This window comes from Bidens hawaiensis, unplaced genomic scaffold, assembly GCF_021521415.1.
Source record: "Bidens hawaiensis isolate Kalapana, Puna unplaced genomic scaffold, B.hawaiensis_p1.1 tig00021372_1, whole genome shotgun sequence".
Classification (NCBI taxonomy): Eukaryota; Viridiplantae; Streptophyta; class Magnoliopsida; order Asterales; family Asteraceae; genus Bidens; species Bidens hawaiensis.
The window spans coordinates 168,100-190,557 of NW_027493317.1; the positions used below are offsets into that span (position 1 = coordinate 168,100).

Here is a 22,458-nt window from a genome sequence, read left to right on the forward strand (position 1 = left end):
TGGTCAAAATAGCCGGTTGAGTGTTTTGTGGAAGGCTGTTTGATGGCCTGAATTCAGATGGGAGTGATGTAGCTATAGCATAACCCATAACAAACGAGCCGTGCCCGAGCTCTCATAAGTCAAAACAAGCCGGGCCCGGGATTGGCTCGGCTCATTTACACCCTTTTACTTCATACTTTCTAATTTCTACACATGATTCGTTTGTTTGATATCAATGCAGCAAATTCAGCCAAACTGTTTCTGATATCAATGGAGAACAATCGATTGAACATCAACCGGCCGCTTCTATCTGTGAGGCGAAGAACATCTTCACAGAATAATACTGATAATAATAGAAAAACTGAAAGTTGCATCCCGGTTAGACCTTCAGTAGAATCGTGTACAACCGAGATTATGAACACAGGAAGTGTTCCTTTTGGGTGGGAACACAGTCCAGGAAGACCTAAAAACGAACAAGTTCAAACCATTGAAAGTGTTCCAAGTCTACCAAAGCTTCCACCAGGCAGGTTTTTAAGTTTAAAACCTATGAACAACGACGCAGTTACCAATATTTCAAAGATAACCAAATCTGAAAGCATTGAATCAACAAAGAAAGAAAACTTGGATGTTAAGTATGATGCTGATACCAATAATGATAATGGTAATGAAGAAGATGATGATGAAACATATATGGATGCACTTGATACACTTTCGCGTGGTGAAACATCGTTCTATAATTGTAGTGCAAGTGGTGTAAGTGGATTCGGGTCGGATGCGAAACCTTACAGGTCAGTTCCAGATGATCCGAAAATGAGGGATTTCATGATGGGTCGGTTTCTTCCTGCTGCGAAAGCTATGGCTGCTGATTTACCTCAACAACATACTTTCAAGAAAAATGTTATTAAAGAAAAGCCACAAGAAGTTAAGAAATTAGTTAATATTGATGATAATAATAAAAAGATGCTTAGATATGGACCGAACTTCTTGCAAGATGTTACTCCTGATAAGAAAGTAGAAGATGATGAAAATGATGATGATGATGACGCCGATGATGACGATGATGATAGTGTTTATGATTACAACAGTCATGGAAATAAGTCATCTAAACTTTGTGGATTGCTTCCGCGTTTTTGCTCGGTAAATCCGGTTGATGGAATGTGTGTGCGGGCCAGGTTACCAATCTCTTCTGCTAAAGGAGCTCAAACAAGCTCGTCTTCTAGTAATTCTTTTGGAGAAACCGATAGTGAGGTATTTAGCTTGATCCTTTTTCCCATGATTATTTTTAGGCCTGTAAACGAACCGAACGTTCATTGAACCGTTTGGTGGGAAGTTCGTTTATGCTCGGTAATATAATAAATGAACTAACATGAACAAAAGTGTTTGTTCATATAGTTAAAAACGAACATGAATACATGTCTCCTTCGTTCTTTTATGTTCGTGAATGTTCGTTCGTGTACGCTCAATGTCTGTTTTTATGTTCATTAGTTTACGTTTTTTAAGTTCGTTCATTTATGCTCGTTTATATATTCATATAAATTTTTGGGTCCATGGAAATTCAGTCTAGTTTTATGAAATTAAGATATCACCCATTATAATTTTGTCGAGTTTTATTATTTTGTTAAGCCAAAAAGATTGATGTCCACGTTTAGTTTTAGTTTGTGCTCCCTTGGTTATGTTTGTTCATCTATCCACAGTTATGTTTGTTTGTTTGTGTTTATGAACCGGTCGTTTATACTATTAACAAACGAACATGAACACAATCATTTCTTAATGAACGACTTAGTTTTGATATCACAAAGGGCCAGTGGCGCAGCTTGTTGCCCGTTTGCCTTCTATTTTGATGTAATCGATATTCTTTAGTTAATGAAAAGAATTAACATGTGATTATTAACATGAACAGGAAAATGCTGTTCGTTTGATTTTTCGTGTTCAATTGTTTGTTCGGTTAGTTACAACCTACAAGTATGATTGCTTTGTTAGAACTTAGAACTAATAATTTCTTATAATCAATCTTATCTTTTGATCTTAGCCTGCCAGGAGTGGTATATATAAGCATAGATCACTGGACAGTATTTTGAAGAACGAACCGAATCGAACCTCAAATCTAGAAGGATTAAAACTGTACAATCGTCTGCAAGGAAACGCGATTTCAGCTGATCTCAGTGGATCATTTCAATCTATTGTTTCTGAAGAAATCGATTCAAGTTCAAATAAAAAAGGCACAAGTTTTAAAGATTTATTAGCTAACAAAAACACAAACGAAACCGAAACTACAGACACTCAAGATACCTTAGTCGAGAAGACACTTTATGTCGATACTGTTCAAATAATCAAATCTCCACAAGAAAATAAACAGCCTGTCTTTAATGAATCATTGAAGTCGGACATGTTTGCTGATGAACCAAAAAATGATCAAGAAACAAAAAAGTTTGAAGATCATGAAGTTGGATTAGAAGTGGTTGATAATATTATTAATGATGGTGATAAACAGTTGAAACCTTCAAAAACTGAAGTGGTTGATGATATTATTTATGAAGGTGATAAACAATTAAAAGCTTCTGAAAGCAGAGTCTTTGAACTCCCTGTACCCCCACCATTGCCAAAATCGCCATCAGACTCGTGGCTTTGTCGTGCGTTACCTTCTGTGCCTTTGAAAAACGCGCATATGCGGTGGAATAACAAATACCCATCTTCCAATATGCTCACTAATGACCCAAAAGCCGACGATAACATCCGGCTGCGAAATCCACAGGTAAAAGTTTTTTAAGGGTATATTAGTCATTTCACACACACTAAACTGGAAAAACTAACCCCACACGAGTAAATCAACATTTTATTAAATGGTTTTATATATTTTTTTCTTATTTTTCAGGGACAATTATATTCTATACCAGAAAGTTAAATGGGTGGTTTGCTGTTTCAAGTCCTTGCTTATGTGCATATGTTTTGGCTGGGAGTTTTATGAAAGCAAAAGATTTGGTGATTATACAAATTGTTATTTTTAAGGGTATAATGTTCTTTTTGGTGGCATACCATTATTCTATTAGATAATGAAGAATAAAGAAATGTACAATTGGTTATATGTTTATAAATTATGATACAAACTCTAGTAAAAAGTTAGATTGCTATTGTAATAATACAGATCTTAAAAGATTATAGTAATATAGAAAAAAGGGTATACATGTGTTCCCCTTCTGCCAAACGACATGATACACCTTGTGCCGTCTAATAACAAAATCTATCCTGTTCGGGTTAGTTATCCAAGCAGCTTTCGCCCAAGGCGATGCAAATGACCATGTAATTGAATCAAGTTTTAGGGTTATTTGTATATGTTTTGTTAGGGGTTTCCGCAATGAATAAATACTCACACTCTATGATTTGAACTTGAAAAATAAGAGTGAAAAGTTAATAAAATGAAAATAAATAGATAACCATCTAATATTAGGTATACTAAATCCAATAAAGAAAAAGAAAAGGTAAAGCAGCATTTTTACCAACGTTCGCAAAAGAGTAAACTTATATATTCATCATAAAAAAGAAAGTAACCAACATTCTCGGGAGAAAAATCGCAAAAATGGCCCATTAAAACAATAAGGGGCCGGCTCTTAGCCAACAACAAAAGTTGGTGGCTAAGCCTTAGTAGGCGACACTTATTTGTCGTTTGATTGGTGGTTTAAATGCATTTTTTAAATGACTAAAAGTCAATGTCTATTTTGTTATTTGAAAGATCTAATGTGTATATTTTATTAACTTCCCCCTTATAAAAATGTTCTTAACCAAAACCCTAATCACATATCTCACTTGTTGCATAAACCAAAACCCTTTTGGTCTCACTTCCTTTAGTCGTGTCTCTCTTTTCTTGTTCTTAAAAGATGTAACATTGTGTCCAATTCCTAAGAGAACTTTTATGACTCATTTCTTTCTTAAAAAGGATTTTTTTTTCACGATAACATTATATTTCATAGAAACATCCAAACGATTTACAATAAAGTGGCAGGTAAGCGGACAACAAGCTGCGCCGCAACCCCCTTTTGGATAGCAAACCCAATCCGACTAAAAACAAAGTTTTGATTCTTATGGGTTGATACGTTACTATACACAACTTTCTGAACCCTTACTCTTGATTAACTACACATCTGCCTTTCTTTTCTCGTTCTTGCAAGATCTAACATTGTGTCCAATCATATACTTCATATTTTACTAGTATTAAATTTATTTATGATTTATAAAATCACCCGACTTTTAAAACCAATCAAAACACAGAAGAACCAATTAAAAACATTTTTTAAGACCAACGAATCTTTCAACTGAGTTAAATTCATCACATCGGGATGCATTAATCTTCCGATCCTAGGAAACCCCTCATCTAAGGACAACGCCCATGAACACTTACTCGAAAGCATGACGATGCAGTGAGGTAAAACCTGTTCATTTCAAGGATCCAATTATTGAACGTCTTATACTCGCCTAGTCTCCCATCATCACCTGGTGCCACCAAAACTAAATGCCCTTTGGGCATGAATCGAACTTGGGTCACATAGAACCCTAAGTAGAGGTGCACAAACCGGTTTAAAACTCAAAACCACTCTGGGTTGAAACATGTTCGGTTTCTTCAACAACAGTCAAAACCAGTTAATGATCGGTTTCGGTCCAAGGTTTTGACCGGTTTCGGTTCAGTTAACCGGGCTGAAACCGGTTTTGATGGAGAAAACTACAAACCTGTTCCGAACCAAGAACCAACGGTTTTAATTGGTTCCAAATCAGTTCCTACACAATCGGTTTAAAACATGTTCAATTTTCAGGTCGGTTCAGTTAACTGATTTATTTGCCCACCTCTGACCCAAGTACGAATTACCCTTTAAAAAAGTAATATCAAAAAAAAGAAAAGAAGAAAATCCAATTAGATCCATTTTCAAAATTCAACACATTGATAAACAAATAGCCTAAGTACCCAAAGTCCCAAACACCAGGACATTATACTTTAGTTAACAAACACATTAACCCCTCGTACTTCCAAAAACCCATCACTCAAACCTCAACGGCAGACTATGTCTTCTTCTTCTTCACCACCAGCAGCAGCAGCGGGTAGCAGTTACAGTAACAACGGCCACCACCAATCATCAGATCACTTCAACCCCCCATGGAAGTCATCTCATAGGTCGTCTCGTAGCAGGGTTCATCATGATATACAGACGCCTCCTTGTACGGACTTCGATAAGGCTTACTTTCAGTCTTATTCTCATGTTGGTATTCATGAAGAGATGATTAAGGTACTACTGCTCTTGTTACAGATTAACATTATTATTTAGATTATTGTTTTGTTTTGTGATTTATGAGTCTGCATTGTTTGAGTTAACATACCCGTACCGAAAATCAGTAATTTGGGTACCCATACCTGTACCTCGTACTTTAGGTATTGTACTCGCTTTAGTACCACTTTTTCCTTTTTTAAAAAAAATCTCCACTAAACTCGGTATCGATACCAAAACTAAAAATGAAACAAATCAACAATAATATAAAATTCATTCATGGTTTAATTAGTACTGTTAGTACTTAATATTTTGATTATCAATGGTTTTGAAAAGCCCGCTTGACAGCCTTGAGGATATCCCAATAAAAACACGGTTAAAGTTATGAGTTTTGAAAATCCCAATAAAAACCACTGCGTAGTCCTAATGGGTACCGAGTACCCTAATACCCGTACCTGGGGTACATCATCATCGTACTTAGTATATCCCACCAATAGCAAAACTATGGTAGGGTTTGAGGAGGGTAAGATGTAGACCGCCTTACCTCTACCCCGTAGGAATAGAGAGGCTGCTTTATGTGAGACCCTCGGCTCGATACTAGTTTTACATCAAGCCTTGGACATAAGGCACATAACACTCAACCATCGGGACACCGGTCGATTGGTGCATGTACCCTTGTCTTTTGGCTATCAACGCCACCACATGATGTCTGATTAACATTCCGCCACTTTTAACGTTATTTTCACAAGATTAGTAATATAACGTCAAAATTAGTGCAATTTCACTTTTGTCCACCCAAGGGTTCACACATATATACATTATATGCGCGCACCGCAAGCAGGGCGATGTAAACCTAGGGTACATGTATTCGGGGAAAAAAATCTCATCCCTAGAGTGGTGCAAGGCAAATCTATTAGAGATTTATGCACATACGAAAGCAATAAAACAAACACTAGGATTTAACGTGGTTTGGTTTGAACTGAACTATATCCACGGGTGGAAACTAGGTATTCTTTATTAAGTGACAACGTTTAAAAGTACCATAATTGTTATAAGCCATCGCTGCTTGCGCCTAGGCCCATTTTTCAGCCAAGGCTCAATAAATGTGCTTCTGGTTCCCAGGTGAGCGCTTCGGCATTGTCTACGACAAGAACATGAGAAGATAAAAGCCGAGCAAAAGAAACACAAGGAGTACGATTGAAACTTAGATCTAGGAGAGGTCAAAGGAATTGCATTGAACATTTTTTTATACAAGTTTTGGAATCACATTTTAATCTTGACTGTCTTAAACTTTTGGTACTAATTAGATGATATTAACTGTTATATAATAGCTTTTGTTTATTTTATTTGAAGAATAGTATTATTTTTCATGTACATAACATATCTATAATTCTTTTGTTATGTTTTTTCAAGCATTAATTAATTTCCACTATTTACATTTTTCTCATTCTTGTACACTGCAGGATTGTGTGCGGACAGAAACTTACAGGACGGCGATTTTACAACATCAGAATCATATTGAAGGCAAAGTAAGAAAAATTATCGTATTAAGTTTATACTTAACGGTTAATGGAAGTTTGTTCACGATATTGGCAATGGATATATAAAATGCCATTGTTTTGGAGAGCTCAGTTTGAATCATGTAATATGATAATCTGTTTTTATACTTAATATTTATTGCAATCACTTGTGTAATAGGTTGTTGTAGATGTTGGCTGTGGCACAGGCATTCTCTCAATATTTTGTGCTCAAGCAGGCGCAAAACGAGTAAGATTTTTTAAGCATTAAATAACTATTTGTTTTCCATTGTTAACCTTTATGTTTTACCAGGTGTATGCAGTGGATGCCAGTGAGATAGCATTGCAGGTATATTTTCTCAAGTTCTAACAGTTTACCATAATATTGTTAACGATATTTTCATCATAATTTTAAATTTATTGTTGTTTTGTTAAAAAAATTTGAACCAGGCAAATGAAGTTGTTAAGGCAAACAATCTTTCTGACAAAATTATTGTCTTACACGGACGTGTTGAGGTACTAAATTTTGATATAATTCATGGGTTTTTCTTATGATCCAAATTATGACATTCTATTGTTTGTATGCAGGATGTTGAAATTGATGAAGAGGTTGATGTTATAATTTCTGAGTGGATGGGTTATATGCTTCTCTATGAGGTAATCGTTATATATATACTTGTATGTTATTTACAAAGTTATGATTATAATTTGTATCTAATAATATTATTGTTTTATTGTAGAGCATGCTTGGGAGTGTTATTATTGCTAGAGACCGCTGGTTAAAACCTGGCGGTCTTATCCTTCCTTCTAATGCAGTGGTATACGCTCTTATTTCTTTATTATCGTCACCGGTTATAATCGTTAAATAATATAATAGAACTTTATTTATTTTCATTGTATTTACTGCAGCTATACATGGCTCCCATTACACATCCTAACAGATATGCAGAAAGCGTTGATTTTTGGCGCAATGTCTATGGAATCGACAGTGAGTAATTTTTTTTATTTGTATACTATAGATGTATGCATAGGTAATAATTTTATTTATTTATTTATATATTGTATTTTTATTACAGTGTCTCCGATATTACCATTGGCGAAACAATGCGCCTTTGAAGAGCCATCTGTGGAGACAATCAGTGGAGAAAATGTTCTTACATGGCCACATGTGGTTAGTTTCTTTTCATATGTTTAATTTTAATGTTTTTGTGTCGTATATTTTATTATTTTGTTTAACTGGAAATAGGTCAAGCATGTAGATTGCTATACAGTCACAATTAAAGAGTTAGAATCTGTTACATCAAGCTTTAAATTTCAATCTATGATGCGAGGTAAAGTCCTTCCATTATTATTTTTAATATTATTTTGGTAATGCAATTTGATACTAGTTTAACTAATTTTTTTATTATTATTTTAGCTTCTTTCAATGGTTTTGCATTCTGGTTTGATGTCGAGTTTGGTGGGCCCGCTAATGCTGGTGAATCAGCTTCGGTTAACGAGTCAACCAAAATGACTGGTGGTCAAAGAAGGAAACGGGCCAATCCTGATGAAGCACTTGTTTTGTCAACTGCACCCGAGGACCCTCCTACACATTGGCAACAGGTACTCTTAGGTTTCCTTTTTAATATTTTGCGGTTCTTTTTATAAATTTTTTTTTTGGGCAGACGATGGTGTATTTTTATGAACCAATAGATATAGAGCAGGATCAGGTTATTGATGGTTCTGTTAGATTAACACAAAGCAAAGAGAACGCTCGGTTCATGAACATTCATCTTGAATACGCGTAAGTTACTCGTTCTTTGTGAATACAACCTAGTGATTATTACTGTGATAACATTGTTTTATCAAAATGTAACTGTTTTGACCCGTGTGTAATCGTTGGTTTGAATATGTTTCTTGCAGGTCGGGTGGGCGGTCTTTTGTAAAAGAAAGCGTGTTGCGTTGACCACGTTAGAGTTGACATTGTAGTTTACGGGCTTTATTGTTTTTTGGCCGTGAAGCCTTGAAGGAAACTGTGATTGTGGTTTTAGGTAGGTAGAAATTGAGGACTGTAAGATTTTGTTATGGATTAACAGGACAGGTCGGTTTAAGGTGCACTTTCTCATTTCTGATCTTTATTGGTCGTTTAAACGGACTTGTTCCTCATCTTGAGTCATCAATCAATACATGTAAGATGGGGATGCTAAAAGGGTTGTATTCGTGGATTGACGGGTCAAACCTAAATTTGACAAAAACTTGAAAGTCTTGTCAACACACAGAATGTATATATATATTCATAGGTTGGCATGAATGACATCATCATCATCATCGTACTCAGTATATCCCACCAATAGCAATGCTATGGTAGGGTCTGAGGAGGGTAAGATGTAGACAGCCTTACCTCTATCCCATAGGGATAGAGAGGCTGCTTCCGGTGAGACCCCCGGCTCGATAGTAGTTTTGCATCAAGCCTTGGACATAAGGCACATAGCACTCAATCATCGGGACACCGGCTGATCGGTGCATGTGCCCTTGTCTTTCGGCTATCAACGCCACCACATGATGCCTGATTAACCTTCCGCCACTTTTAACGTTATTTTCACGAGATTAGTAAAATAACGTTAAAATTAGTGCAATTTTACTTTTGCCCACCCGAGGGTTCACACATATATACATTATATGCGCGCACCGCAAGCAGGGCGTAGCTGTGGTGAGTGTAAATTTACAAGGTAGGTAGTTGTGGTGAGTGTAAATTTACAAGGTAGGGCGTAGTTGGCATGAATGACATGTTTAACTTTAAAAGGTAGGTGGTTGTGGTGAGTGTAAATTTACAACCAAAAGTACAAATGTGAATATATAGTTATATTTAAACTATATATATACACTCATGCTTATTTCTCCATTATGGTTTAATTTTGTTACAAGATATCTAGTTTTGACATAAAGAAATTTTTCTAAATCTAAAAAAATAACGGGTTAATGTGCGAACCTGCCACGTTGACATTTACTTGTTTAAGTAAACACGCACCCTGGTTCGATACTTGGACTCATAATTTTGATGTTAGCTATGCTTCCTATTTTCTTAACTTTAAGTTAAGCTTAAAAATCTCCACCTGTATAAAGTTATACACTATGAGATTAGAACCCTCAACCACTTCGGAACAAACGTGTGCACTACATAATGGACTATAACTCACGCAACGGGCCTAAAACCGTTTGACATGAAGCAGTCAGGAACTCAAGATTGGCAAGATTCAACCTTTTAGCGACTACATAATGGTTTATAGAAGTTTATTAATGCTCAACACAAAACCTTGAGAAACAGAGCAAAAGTATAAAAAAAAAACACACCTTTCCTCAACACTTAAAAGAGCAAAACAGATCAAACACTAGTACTTCTAGAATATGTCATATGTCTTATCCCTTTCTAAATAACAAAATGTCAAAATGACGATAATCGATAAATTAAACATTTTTCTCCCCTCTCCTAAACTCTTTAGGATTTTGCCAACTCTTCATCTCGGGCAATGAATAATACATCATATTTGAAGTGCATCTGCAATAGATCCAGCCAGACTTATGACTTCAAAAGGAGCTTTGTTTGCAATCTCTTTAACAGTATTAGCGCACGAATCTGTGACCCAAAAGTACTCAAACGCCTTCTTCGAGTTTTCTGCACACAAATATAATAAACAAATACATGTTAAATCACATTATTTTTTATTTCTTATAATATAAACTACGAGAGAGATCACAATTTAACCACCATCTTTATGAACAAATCTCTCCCATGACTTTTTAGGGAAAACCGCATGAGTAACATAAGCACTAACTTTGTTTGCTCCATGAGCCGCCAAAACTTTCTGCATCACAAAAATATATATATTGAACAAATTAACGAGAATATGTTTAATAAATATTTTAAACATGAACGTACCTGACATTCGATCAAAGTGCCTCCAGACTGAACTAAATCATCAACGATTACTACATGGCGACCAGCAGGATCACCTTCTTTCAGCCTCACGATCCGTTTATCACCTTCACGAACTTTTGCACAAACCACCTGTTATTGACAATCATCATATAGTGTTTCTATAAAAGAAAAATAAATTCATAAATTTTTTTAAGAAAAGAAAGTTAAACTCACTGTGTGAAAATTATCCAACAGTTTGTGGAACCGCTTCCAAGCTCCATCATCTGGAAAGGCGATCACAACCTGAAGATTTATATAGAAAAAGTACATACATAAAAATTAATATCAAATGTAACCATTTGAAAAACTTAAAATTTCGTATTTACTCATTTACTAAATACGATTCATAATATCACCATTATACCCTTTTCTTTTTTTTTACATTTCAAACTCGCATATCCAAAATTCCAAATGCAAGATTTAAGGAAAGGGTATAAATGTCATAAATTTGAAAAAAGGTATGTTTGCTGTTATGATTTTCTTGGCTAAATATATGAAATTATCCAAAATGTAAAATGATAAAAAGAACATTCTCGCGAAAAATGAAGATAGGTTAAGTAATTATAAGTATCTTTTTTTTACCCCTCGAAAAATGAATATATATCTAACTACTAACTACTAACATTATCAGCATCGGGAAGTTGTTGAAGACGTTGCTTCAAGAGAGGCATCCCGGTTTCAAAACAAGGTAAAACATGGTCCCCAAAGTAAAATCTTTCCTGCAAAGATACAATTTTTTTATTATAACAATAAAACCATTAAAATTAAAACAATTAACCAACTAACTAATAAAAATCTTGAATTCTTTTCTACTAACAAACCGACCTGCAAAGCATGTATGTCATAAATAACTAAGCTTGTGGGTCCGCCTCTTGACACGGGAATATTTGATAATATTCTCGCCATGGTAAACGCAGTCGCTACATCTCCCTCTTCTTCCATTCTTTCAAAAGATCCCGTCGGAAAAAATGGTAACACCAATGTGAAAGAAGCAACAAAAAGCCTTGGAAGTGCGAATATAACAGAAAGTTGTTCAAAAATGACGGCTGGTGAACTGAACGATGCGAGAAACGCAACGAGCTGGCCTCAGATATCTTTAGCATTGTTTATGAATAAGTTAGGAAACCCATCATCAAAATTCCTAAAACAGTAAATATAAAGTCAGACTTATGATTTTGAAAGTAAAATGTAACAAAACAATTAGATAATCAAGATTAATTTCAGACTTTCCCTAAAAACTATTAAACTAAGCATAAATAACAGATTAACTAGTAAAGATGCAAATTTTATCAATCATCTATTTAAGCAATCTGAATGTTTTATTTAATAAAAAATCCAAACAGTCCCTAAATTATTTCAGGATTTACATTGTGGTTTTATGGTTTTTAAAATTCATTATCATTAGCTAAATCTTAAACCCTAATCAGGCCGCAACTAGTAAAGATACAAACTTTATCATCTTTTCAAGCAAACTGAATGATTTAACATGTAAAAACTAAAGATACAAACTTAATCATCTTTAAAGCAATCAGAATGTTTTAAATTACTAAAGATCCAAACAGCCCACCAATGTATTTCAAATTTTACATTGTATTTTTAGGATATTTAAAGTTCAGTATGATCGAATAAACCCTAAACGGGCTGCAACTAGTAAAGATATAAACCTTATAATCTTTTTTTAATAAATCTGAATGTTTTAAAGTTTCAGTATCATCCGATAAACCCTAAACTCTAAACCTTAACCCCGCCGAAACTAATAAAGATACAAACTTTATCACCTTTTCAAGCAACCTGAACGTTTTAATTTGTAAAGGTTCAAACTTTATAATCTTTTTAATTCAATCTAAATGTTTTACTTAGTAAAGATCCAAACAGCCCCTAATGCATTTCACAATTTACATTATATTTCTAGGGTTTTTAAAGTTCAATAATCTTCGATAAACCCTAAATCCTAATCCAGGCTGCAACTAGAAAAGATACAAACTTTATAATCTTTTTAATAAATCTGAATGTTTTAAAGTTTCAGTATCATCCGATATACCCCGAACCCTGAACCCTAATTCAGTTACAACTAATACAGATACAAACTTTATAATCTTTTCAAGCAACCTGAATGTTTTAACTTAGTAAAGATCCAAAAAACCCCTAATGTATTTCACAATTTACATTATATTTATAGGGTTTCTAAAGTTCAATATTCTTCGATAAACCCTAAACCCTGAAACCTAACCGGCTGCAACTAATAAGAATACAAACTTTATCATCTTTTCAATCAACTTAAAAGTTCGAATTTCTAAATAACAAAGATGCAGTAATAATAATAATGCCCAACAATAATATTAATATCCATTTTGCAATAATACCTCCAGTTGATGGATTGGAGCTGAATAAGATCTGATTGATCTGAAATCTTGTGAGCAAGTAAAAGCTCTTGGGATTCAACACAGTAGAATAAAAGCACTTGCTTTTTATTGGGTTTCTCCATTTTCACAAATAAGCTTCAAGATTTGCTGTTTCAAGGGTTTTGACGTTGATTATGTCACCCCAGTCAACACTATTGTAAAATACTGGTTCGGGTTATAAATCGGTTTAAAAGGAAAGCTGTTTGAACCTATGAAAATATGGAATTGATTTGGGTTGGGTTATAAACCGATTTGGTGTTTAAAATCGTTTTTGTTTTCAATATTTTTCAAATTAGGTCGAGTTTAAAACCGGTTTCATTGAGATTTCGAACTGCTAATTTGGATCGAGTCCAAACGAAAACAGGGCTTTTTTTTATGAAGTGGGCTGGTTTAGAAATTGATTTACAAGACTCTTACCGGTTTTATAGTTAACATCTTTAATGGTATCCTATTTTTTCGCATATTAAATTTAAATTTTTACTCATAATAATTTGTTATGGCTAGTTAGATAAGGGTTAAGTTATTTTTCACATGGGGACAAAAATAAAAAGGATGAGAAGAATTTCTAGTAAATAAAATCTTCTCAACAAAATAATTAAAAAATTCAAAATATAAAATTTAATAAAAAATGAAAATGTAAAAAATGCGAAAATGTTTCCACCGTCTTCCTCGTTCTGTAAAAAAAACTCGAAAAAGACACAATGTTGAGGAAAAACAACACTGTGTCTTTTTTTATTTATCATTGTTTTTTGTGTTTATTTACGTCATTGATTATGTTTTTTTCCTTTGATATTGTGTCTTTTTTTTATTGATATTGTGTTATACTACTCAACATTGTGTTATATTTTGTTCGACATTGTATTAAATTTTGCGACATATTGTGTCTTTTTTTTTATTTACCATTGTGTTGTTTGTTCATTTTCGGCATTATGTTTTTTTTCTTTACATTGTGTCTTTTCGTCATTTTCTTTTGAACGGGGATGACATTTTGGTTTTTTTATTTTTTTCATTTTTTACTTATATATTGAGTTATGATTTTTTATTTTTTTTTTTGAATTTTTGTTGATGAGTTTTTTGTGTGACCATAAATCATTCTCACGCTTTTCAGTTTTGTCTCCCTTTATATTTTAATTCTACCCGGTTAGATAAATGAAGTTTCAATGAGCTGGTGGTGGAGTGGTAAGTGAGACATTTTGTGTTCCATGTGACACATGTTTGAATCTTGTCTCCATCATTTAATTTTGGCGGCACCAGATGATGATGGGAGAATAGACGGGTAAGTGGAATTCATTAGTTGGATCTTTTAACTAAAAGGTTTTGTCTCACCATACTGTTTGTGCCTTTGGACGAGTGTTCACGGGCGTTGGGCATAGATGAGGGTTTTTCCCGGATCAAAATGTGAGTGTATCTCGATGTAATGAATTTAGCAAGTAGTCTATTAGAATGATTCATTGACCGTTAAAAACATAAGATATTTTTTTTAAATATGGCTCAATTTTATATACTTTATGTATTTATCCTCATCAATAGTTATTCATACATGTTTTTTGTGTCATATTTTGAAATGTTCGATCCGAATACGACTTATATTTTTATGTATGTTAAAAGCATTAACACTAACCTGCACAATTTAAAATCGTATATTTGAAAAAAACTCTTTTAACCCATTTATTTTAAGCGTGCGAAATGATTTGATGGGTTGATGAGTAACTATCAAGCTGCAACCGTTTTAATTGGGTTGTTGGGTCGTATATATTTGGGTTAAACGGGTCAAAAACTGGCTAGTGGGTCATCAAGTTTTATTAAATGAGTTAAACATGTCAATCCAAACACGACCCATTTAAATAAATGGTCAACCAAACAAGAACTACTTTTTAAACGAGGTGAATAGTGCAACCTAAAATTTGATTATCTCCATGGTGTTCGGATTTTGTCTAAAATTGTTGCCCGTGTGAGAGGAATAAAAGATGGATATTAGTGAAGATAAAGAAGAATTTGGGCTGTAAATAAATCTAATTTGGGTCGAGGTAATTGCATGCTAAGTGAAGTAGGCTGTAATTGAATAGATGCCCATTATAAATACACAATGGGTCTTTGGAAATTGGAAGTCTGTAATTAAAAGAAACTACTTGGACCGTACTTTATGATGGGACCGTTAAACCGATAAAAAAAGAGAAGTGAAATTGTTGAACCACCCATGCGCATTATGGTGTGTTAACTCACAAAACTCAGACCGAAACGTAAAACATTATCATAAAAAGAAATAATTAAGGGGTTGTTTGTTGTTCTTGCACAAAATCATTAAGAGACCTGAAACTTAACCATCAAAAGCCTCAATGAATTATAGTCTTTTTAATGAACCAAACATACTATATAGGTCTGTTCGATTCAGATGTGGTTTTTTAATTGAATTATTAAGAGACTATCAAACAATCCCTAAGTCAAACACTATATATGGAGTGCACTAAACATTATATTTTAGCAGTTATAACTTATAACTCGGCGGGTCCATATCAATTTGGTTTGTTACAGTGCTCGTACAATACCAGAGGGTCTTGGACAACAATGAGTTGCTTAATTATTTTTAAGTTTTTGTTAAATTTTATATTTATATGAGTTGAGATAATTTAATAGGTAACATTGGACAACAATGAAAATAGCAGAGGGTCTTTCTTGGTTGCATTTAACTTCTTAAATAGCTTCTCAAACTCTAAGTGGCATTTTAGACTAAAATGTGTAATGTTAATATACATTTTAACCATGCAAAGTAATTAATATATAATTTACGGGTATGGATAGGAAAATGGTTGTTATCAAACCAAGTAACATTGATATTCATAATGGAAATAAACCGTTTTATGTCACGCTTGCTCAAAATAAAGAAGAGAGAATGACAAAAGTTCAGGTTTTCTGTTGGTTTTTAAGCTTTTGAAAACCATTTTCTTTAGTTGAAAAATATTGAACCAAATATTAAATATAGCTTAATCATTTTGTTAAGTTATAGTTAATTGATTTTTAATTCATGTAACTAAAAATATTTGGGTAAGCGTCCATGCGTCCAACAATGTTACATAATGTTATCAAGTTAGTTCATGATTAAGGAAGTCAAAGATAATATTTAAGTTAGTTTTACTCTAAACAAAGTTTATGTTATTATTCAATTTAACGGTTCATCAATATTAATTTATATACTAAATTATATAAAAATATATATACTTATTCGGTTCTTGACTATGGTTCGACTAATCCAATTGGTCCTACGGATATACCAACAAACACGTTATCGCCGACACCTTAATATGATCACGCCGCAACGCGCGGGCACTTATGCTAGTAATAATAATAATAATGATAATAATAATAATAATTTAAATTTGTTTATTTAAACAATTTATTTTAATTCTCAATAAAATTTTCTTTTCTATTACGCTATGACTAGAAACAATTCTTATAGATTTTTTTATAATGAACTTTCTTTTTGAAAGTCATTTTTAACTAAATAAATTATTTTTCGCTTATTTGTCTTTTTAGTCATACATTAATTTTTTTTATATATATATATACATACACATATTAATTTTTTTATGACAAAAAAATAGTTGTATTAGATAATAAAATGTTTATTCTTTCTAAATACAAATAAAGAATTTCGTAAAAATTACAATAATAAAATTGTGATATGTCAAAAATATGTCGATACATATACGAGTATCAATTTCGGTTTCGATAATACCGATATAGGTAACAATATTGTTCGGTTGGAATAAGTTTGACTTGTTTCTTGTAGCATTACTTTGCATTTCGGTTTCTTGTTTGTACAAGCATAAAATACTAAAAACACAAAAGAACCTAGTATTATCTTGCAAACAATTTTTTGGGATCAGAATGAATTTTAGATCACAAAAATTTCGAAATGTTATTCAATATTGTTTTGTCTTGCAAACAATTTTTTTTTTTTGAAAATAACGTGTGTAGTGCAAGTATTGTTACTGTGGGCATGGAGCTACTGCCGGTCTTCTAGTGGCAGATCCAAAGCAAGTTACAGAACTACTGACTGAATTTTCACTCTTTACCACCGACAAATATGTTGCATACAGATTTGATAAATTCATGTAAGATAGCTTGGTCATTTGCGTTGAAGTTGGCGTGTCCAAGAGCCAGGCAGATCACACCACCAATGATAATCAACCCGTTGGCTATGAATTTCTTTGAAGGCTTTCTAGATAGTTTTTTCTTATTGCACTCTTCTGGGACTTCAGAACGAGCCATGTCAGTAATTGCGCTAGTAGAATCCAATAAAAGCGGCACCTAAATCAATAAAGAAATAACTTTACTAATGTGTTTGGGATCGTGTTTAGAAAGTTATTATGTGATATGGAATAATATTAATGATGATAATAATATATAATAATAATAATATCAGTTGTACCAAAATGAGCTTATGTGCTTCTACTATTTGACTAATGTCACAACAATCAGTTAATCAAACTAGAGTGTTTGGATATTCTAATGATTAAAGAACCAGTTTTGGATAATCTACTACTCTCAATCTGATTATCGAAAGCTGATTACAATAATTAGATTAACATTCAAAAGTCATTTCATATTAACGAGATGACTCACTTTTTGAACAAAGGTGATTGCACTAACGGTTGAAGTCAATTGCATACGTTTTATTGGAGAATACTTGCGAAGAGCATTATCCATCTTACTCACATAACTCCATATGCCTTTGGCAAATATCATTTTTTCCATTTCAACATTCAAACCAACATCTTCTTGCTGAACCATTTTTATCTAACATGCATTTCTACCATCTACTTGAAAGAAACCAAAAGAACAAAAGCATGTAAAAAAAAAAGGTGGATGCTAAATATGACTATACAAAAGAGACTTACATTCCCTGATTCTCCAGCCAGATCTAAAAAGACCGACTCGTACATACTTCTTTTGTCTTGGAGCTAAAGGATGATCACATTCCTAAGAAGAAGAAAAAGAAGACGATGATGATTTAAGTAAATTGCAAAATGCATAAGAATAAACCCCAAACAAAGAAGAATACCTTTCTATAACAGTAATAAGTTCCATCTGTTCCTTGCTAGATCCTGCATGCTAGAACCTACTCTCTTGGCGTTAAAAGAGGGAATTTTTTGATGATCCGTCCAATTTCAGTCCCATTGGTGTCGTCTATCTGCAACTGGTGATGGTCAATCAGGGTCTTGTCCCACTCCTTTCTATAGAAATTATCCATGTAGAAGTCTCGGAGGGTGTCACGAGAATAGTTATTAAATGTTGTTGTACTTAAATACTTTAAGGGACCACCATCCTGCAAGTATAATATAGTATTGAATTGAAAAAGCAAGTAGTGAATGTAAGAATGAATATAAAAGTGGAATGGAAGCTATCTATCTATCTTTCTTGGGTTTGCAACACTTGACAGAGTATGAGAGGGAATCATTTCTTTTGTCGACAATGGCCAATATTAGTTGGTTTGTACTTAGTTTTGTGTTTGGTTGATGTGATCTAAAATATACGTATTATTAAATTAATATTCCTTACATTTGTAAGTGTTTTTGATTGAATATTTCTTCTATTTGGCTCATATTTAGATATAAATGGTTTGAAAAGACAATGAGCTAAGTGTTATAAACCTTGAAATTTGTTTGATTATAATCCATTCCTTGAAGTGGATGTGACTAAAAAAAATGATCAATGTATATCATGATCATGAACATAATTGAGAAAACTCTAAAGATGGTCATGTTAGTAATAAGATCGACAATTAGAGGTTTAAATTTTTTTTTGAGATCAACCACTAGCAGTGGCAAAGATATTAATCATGTATGAGAACAAATTACATCAATATAATACTAAAATCACATGATCACTAGAGTAGATGATACAATGTTCTCTCATCAACATAGTCATGTATTAAAGAAGCATAATACACATACGATCATAAACCTGTAGTTTATGGATCATGATTATCTAATGGCATGACCGGTTAGACCACACCGAGTCAATGATGTGAAATTTATTGAGGAACCAAAAGATTCTTCATTATTGATGTAATATTGCTCTCAAGGAAAATCATTTATTTACCAATTGAAGGAGGGTGTGAATCCTTAGATGTTATGGAATTGAGAAAATGATACTCATATCCTAACATGATACCATTTAGTGTTTTGAAAATCGATGCATCGTCTAAATGGTTATCAAGATCGCAACTTGATGTTTACATGATCTATGGCTTAGCTAATAAGATAGCAAGCATATTATTCCAGATTGATATATTTACATTCGGTTATAATAATGAATTTGATTCCCAAGTTGATAATGATCATTGGAATAAGTGTTGAACTTAATAACAGATTATGTACATAAATTGTTTTGTTAAAGACGATTACTCAATGTCTATAATTGGTTGCAAAGAAAATTATCACGAGAGAAAATGCTCATGTTTGTATTTGAGTACATATGATTTTACATGTTTTAAAAGTAATCCACATCAAGCTAACAAGTTATGATACTTCCTTCCCATTGAAATTGGTTTTTGGTTAGTAACCAAGTATTCCTCATCTAATGTGTGTTATATACTGAAATTAATCCACCACAAGACACAAAGATGAGATCACAAAGGAAGTTGGGAATTTATGTCGATATCTATGAGCCGTTAATGTGATATCTGTTTATAGCTCATTAGTTTTCACTTTAGTGAATCAGCATATCAACATTAGGGAGAGGCATAAAGCAGTTGGAAAACGAATTTAGTTGGAATAAATTATCATTGATCCTCAAACTAAATTATATGAACTAAAAGTTCAAAGGATAATTCATGTATAAAGATTAGCGAATCAATTACCGGACGACTTACTGGCCAAAAGAGAGTGTCTAACTAAGACACCTATACGAACTGCTAATGCTCCAATTAATAAATGTCCCGGCAGGACAAACGCATATTCATAATAAGTCTAACGCACGCGTGTAGCGTGGTAGACTGATCGGTTCCAAAGGTAAAATTTCCTCGAAAATTGGAGCAAATAATGAAGATGGTCAATTCGAGGTGCAGTAAAGGGTCTCTTGAATGAGATTAGTCATGCTGGTTCTTGAAGAACCTTAGGTACCTGAAAACAAAGAGCTCTCAATAAACTATATTGTATCATGTCTACAAATATATATGGAATCGAAATAAAGTCGACGTCGCTATACTTTTATATATATGTATAATTAGCACTAGAAATGATGATGATGATGATGAGGATCAAGATTCTAAATCCGCCTATAAAAATGATTGGCCAAAGTGAAAAGACGGACGCAGGGCAGAGTTGAATTCTCTAGATAACGGAAAGTTTTTTGGACCAGCACTCCATACAACTAAAGTTGTAAAACGTATTAGATACAAGTTATGAAAATTCAATCAAGTGATATAAGGAAAATTTAGTGGCACAAGGATTTGCAAAGACCCATGATTGATTATAAGGAGACGCATTTTCCAATGGTGGAATCCATGACTTTCCGATACATAAATAGTCTGGTAATACAAAGAGAGAATTTAATAAAATATTGTGATTCAGTTGATACTGAAAGTTTACAAGAAAGTCTATGAAGGATTTGAATTATCTATTCATGTAAAGTAAGTTCTCGAGAACACAATGATTGTTGTGTATAGAGTCATATTTGAATACGCTACAATTATTGAATTTGTTGAACATAAATGGAACTCCTGAAGAGTTTCCTAAGGTAGTTAAATACTTGAAAGGTTAATTGATATATCTTTATGATGGAATTCTTGTGCATCAATAAGCATACACATAGATAGAAGGGAATGTACATGATGGGTAGAATATCTTAATAAACAAAGATATTATACAATATGGATTTTTGATATGTGATACAAAATGATGTGTCAATGAGCAAGTTTACGCAACAAAAATCCTAGAAAAGTTAATGCGTATGCATAATTTGTCAAGTTGAAAAGAAGTTCATGATAGATTGGAAAATGCATATAATTATGCTTATTGTGTATGGACTAATATAGTCGGATTGAGCATGGTACAATCAATAATTATTTTGATAAGGAGGGAGATAAGTTGGATGTCATTAGTCATACTTTATCAAAATTTCACTCTTAAAAGTTCACTATAATCAAAGTTTACAGTGATGATGTACACATCATCGAGAGAAACTACCGAGCTTTTAGAGGGAGAATTTTTGAAAGACCTTGACATGACGTGATTATTACTCGACCTGCAGTCCGAGTATATGTGTAATTATATGTTTATCAATCCATCAAAGTACATCTAAAAATGTTGAGACAATTTACCAAAGACAATATTCATTCTTTGAGTACGTAAAGGATGTCCAACAATGCACTCTATATCATTTTCTATCATAATATGAAACATTATTGGTTCAAAAGTATTATAACTAAATGCATACGCGCATTAATATGCGATGCTAACTATACATGATTTTTATATTTTTTATTTATATTTATCAGCATGTGTCCAGCTTGGAGACATCAGAATGAGTTAATACATATATTACAGGTATGAAATATATGAATTTATATTTTGCTAACCCATCAAAACAAGTTTGGGTAGTATTGTCGATGCAGAATAACACAACAGAGATATATATACAGTGGTAATGTTTACAAGATGATGCAATAGAAGTTTTCAAATGAAGATCATGAAATGTTATTCAACCTAAGGATTCGCAAGTCAATGGCTGAAGATGCAAATGATTGACTATAAAAGTTTTGGACAACTTTCACAGAAGATCAATATTTACCATTTTAACGGATATATAAATCAGGGGGAGATAATACGCGTTGCACTCTTTTTCCCTTAGCTATGGTTTTTTCCCACTGGGTTTTCCTAGCAAGGTTTTTAATGAGGCAACATCTTCAAGCGTATTATGTTGATAACCAAGGGGGAGTGTGATAAATATATAATATTGTGTTTATCAATACCTAATATAGATTAGCTTTCTCCCCAACGTTTTCCTACCCTATATATACATCTCATGTACCTCTTTGTAATACACACCTAATTAATGAAATCTTCCTCTTTCTCTTTAGATGTCTCTCTACTATTGTTTTGCTATTAGACTAGTTTCACAACACTAAGAGGGAATATTTGTTTTAAACTTTTGACCAAGTGAATACTTGAATAAATTTTATATAATATTATCCATTTGGTTTAACAAATATATGTAATTATACTGATGATAGAAAAAAAAAAGATAAATTACTTTCTATGAATTTAATTCTTATAATATAATATTAGGGTTTGGATATTGTAGAAAACATGCGTTGGGTAGAAAACGTAGGAAAGAATCACATCTGTTTATTA

At 33.1% G+C, this 22,458-nt stretch overlaps 2 protein-coding genes and 2 pseudogenes across 4 annotated transcripts; 2 read left to right on the plus strand and 2 right to left on the minus strand.

Annotated features, from left to right (window-relative positions):
• The first annotated feature begins 1,127 nt into the window (after positions 1–1,127).
• On the plus strand, positions 1,128–3,100 carry LOC143563359 (uncharacterized). 2 transcript variants are annotated; one of them, XM_077050917.1, is made up of 4 exons: positions 1,128–1,227; positions 2,009–2,459; positions 2,517–2,731; positions 2,852–3,100. In XM_077050917.1, the coding sequence occupies exons 1-4, from the start codon at positions 1,135–1,137 to the stop codon at positions 2,879–2,881; spliced, it is 789 nt and encodes a 262-aa protein (XP_076907032.1). In that variant the 5' UTR covers positions 1,128–1,134; the 3' UTR covers positions 2,882–3,100. The 2 variants fall into 2 exon arrangements, with proteins under 2 accessions (XP_076907032.1, XP_076907031.1); XM_077050916.1 differs by having other exon boundaries at positions 2,009–2,731.
• A 1,927-nt stretch (positions 3,101–5,027) lies between these two features.
• Positions 5,028–8,835, plus strand: LOC143563364 (putative protein arginine N-methyltransferase 6). Its single transcript, XM_077050920.1, has 13 exons — positions 5,028–5,249; positions 6,692–6,757; positions 6,927–6,995; positions 7,059–7,094; positions 7,196–7,261; positions 7,334–7,402; positions 7,486–7,563; positions 7,655–7,733; positions 7,822–7,916; positions 7,992–8,076; positions 8,163–8,347; positions 8,410–8,528; positions 8,648–8,835. The coding sequence occupies exons 1-13, from the start codon at positions 5,028–5,030 to the stop codon at positions 8,688–8,690; spliced, it is 1,212 nt and encodes a 403-aa protein (XP_076907035.1). The 3' UTR covers positions 8,691–8,835.
• A 1,319-nt stretch (positions 8,836–10,154) lies between these two features.
• LOC143563357 (ribose-phosphate pyrophosphokinase 4-like) lies at positions 10,155–13,223 on the minus strand (annotated as a pseudogene). The gene is made up of 7 exons (XR_013140655.1): positions 13,064–13,223; positions 11,526–11,841; positions 11,324–11,419; positions 10,875–10,943; positions 10,662–10,790; positions 10,491–10,587; positions 10,155–10,397 (listed from the first exon to the last, which is right to left on the minus strand). The product of XR_013140655.1 is annotated as a ribose-phosphate pyrophosphokinase 4-like (transcript).
• Positions 13,224–17,164: 3,941 nt separating this feature from the next.
• On the minus strand, positions 17,165–19,643 carry LOC143563365 (uncharacterized; annotated as a pseudogene).
• Between the last annotated feature and the right edge of the window lie 2,815 nt (positions 19,644–22,458).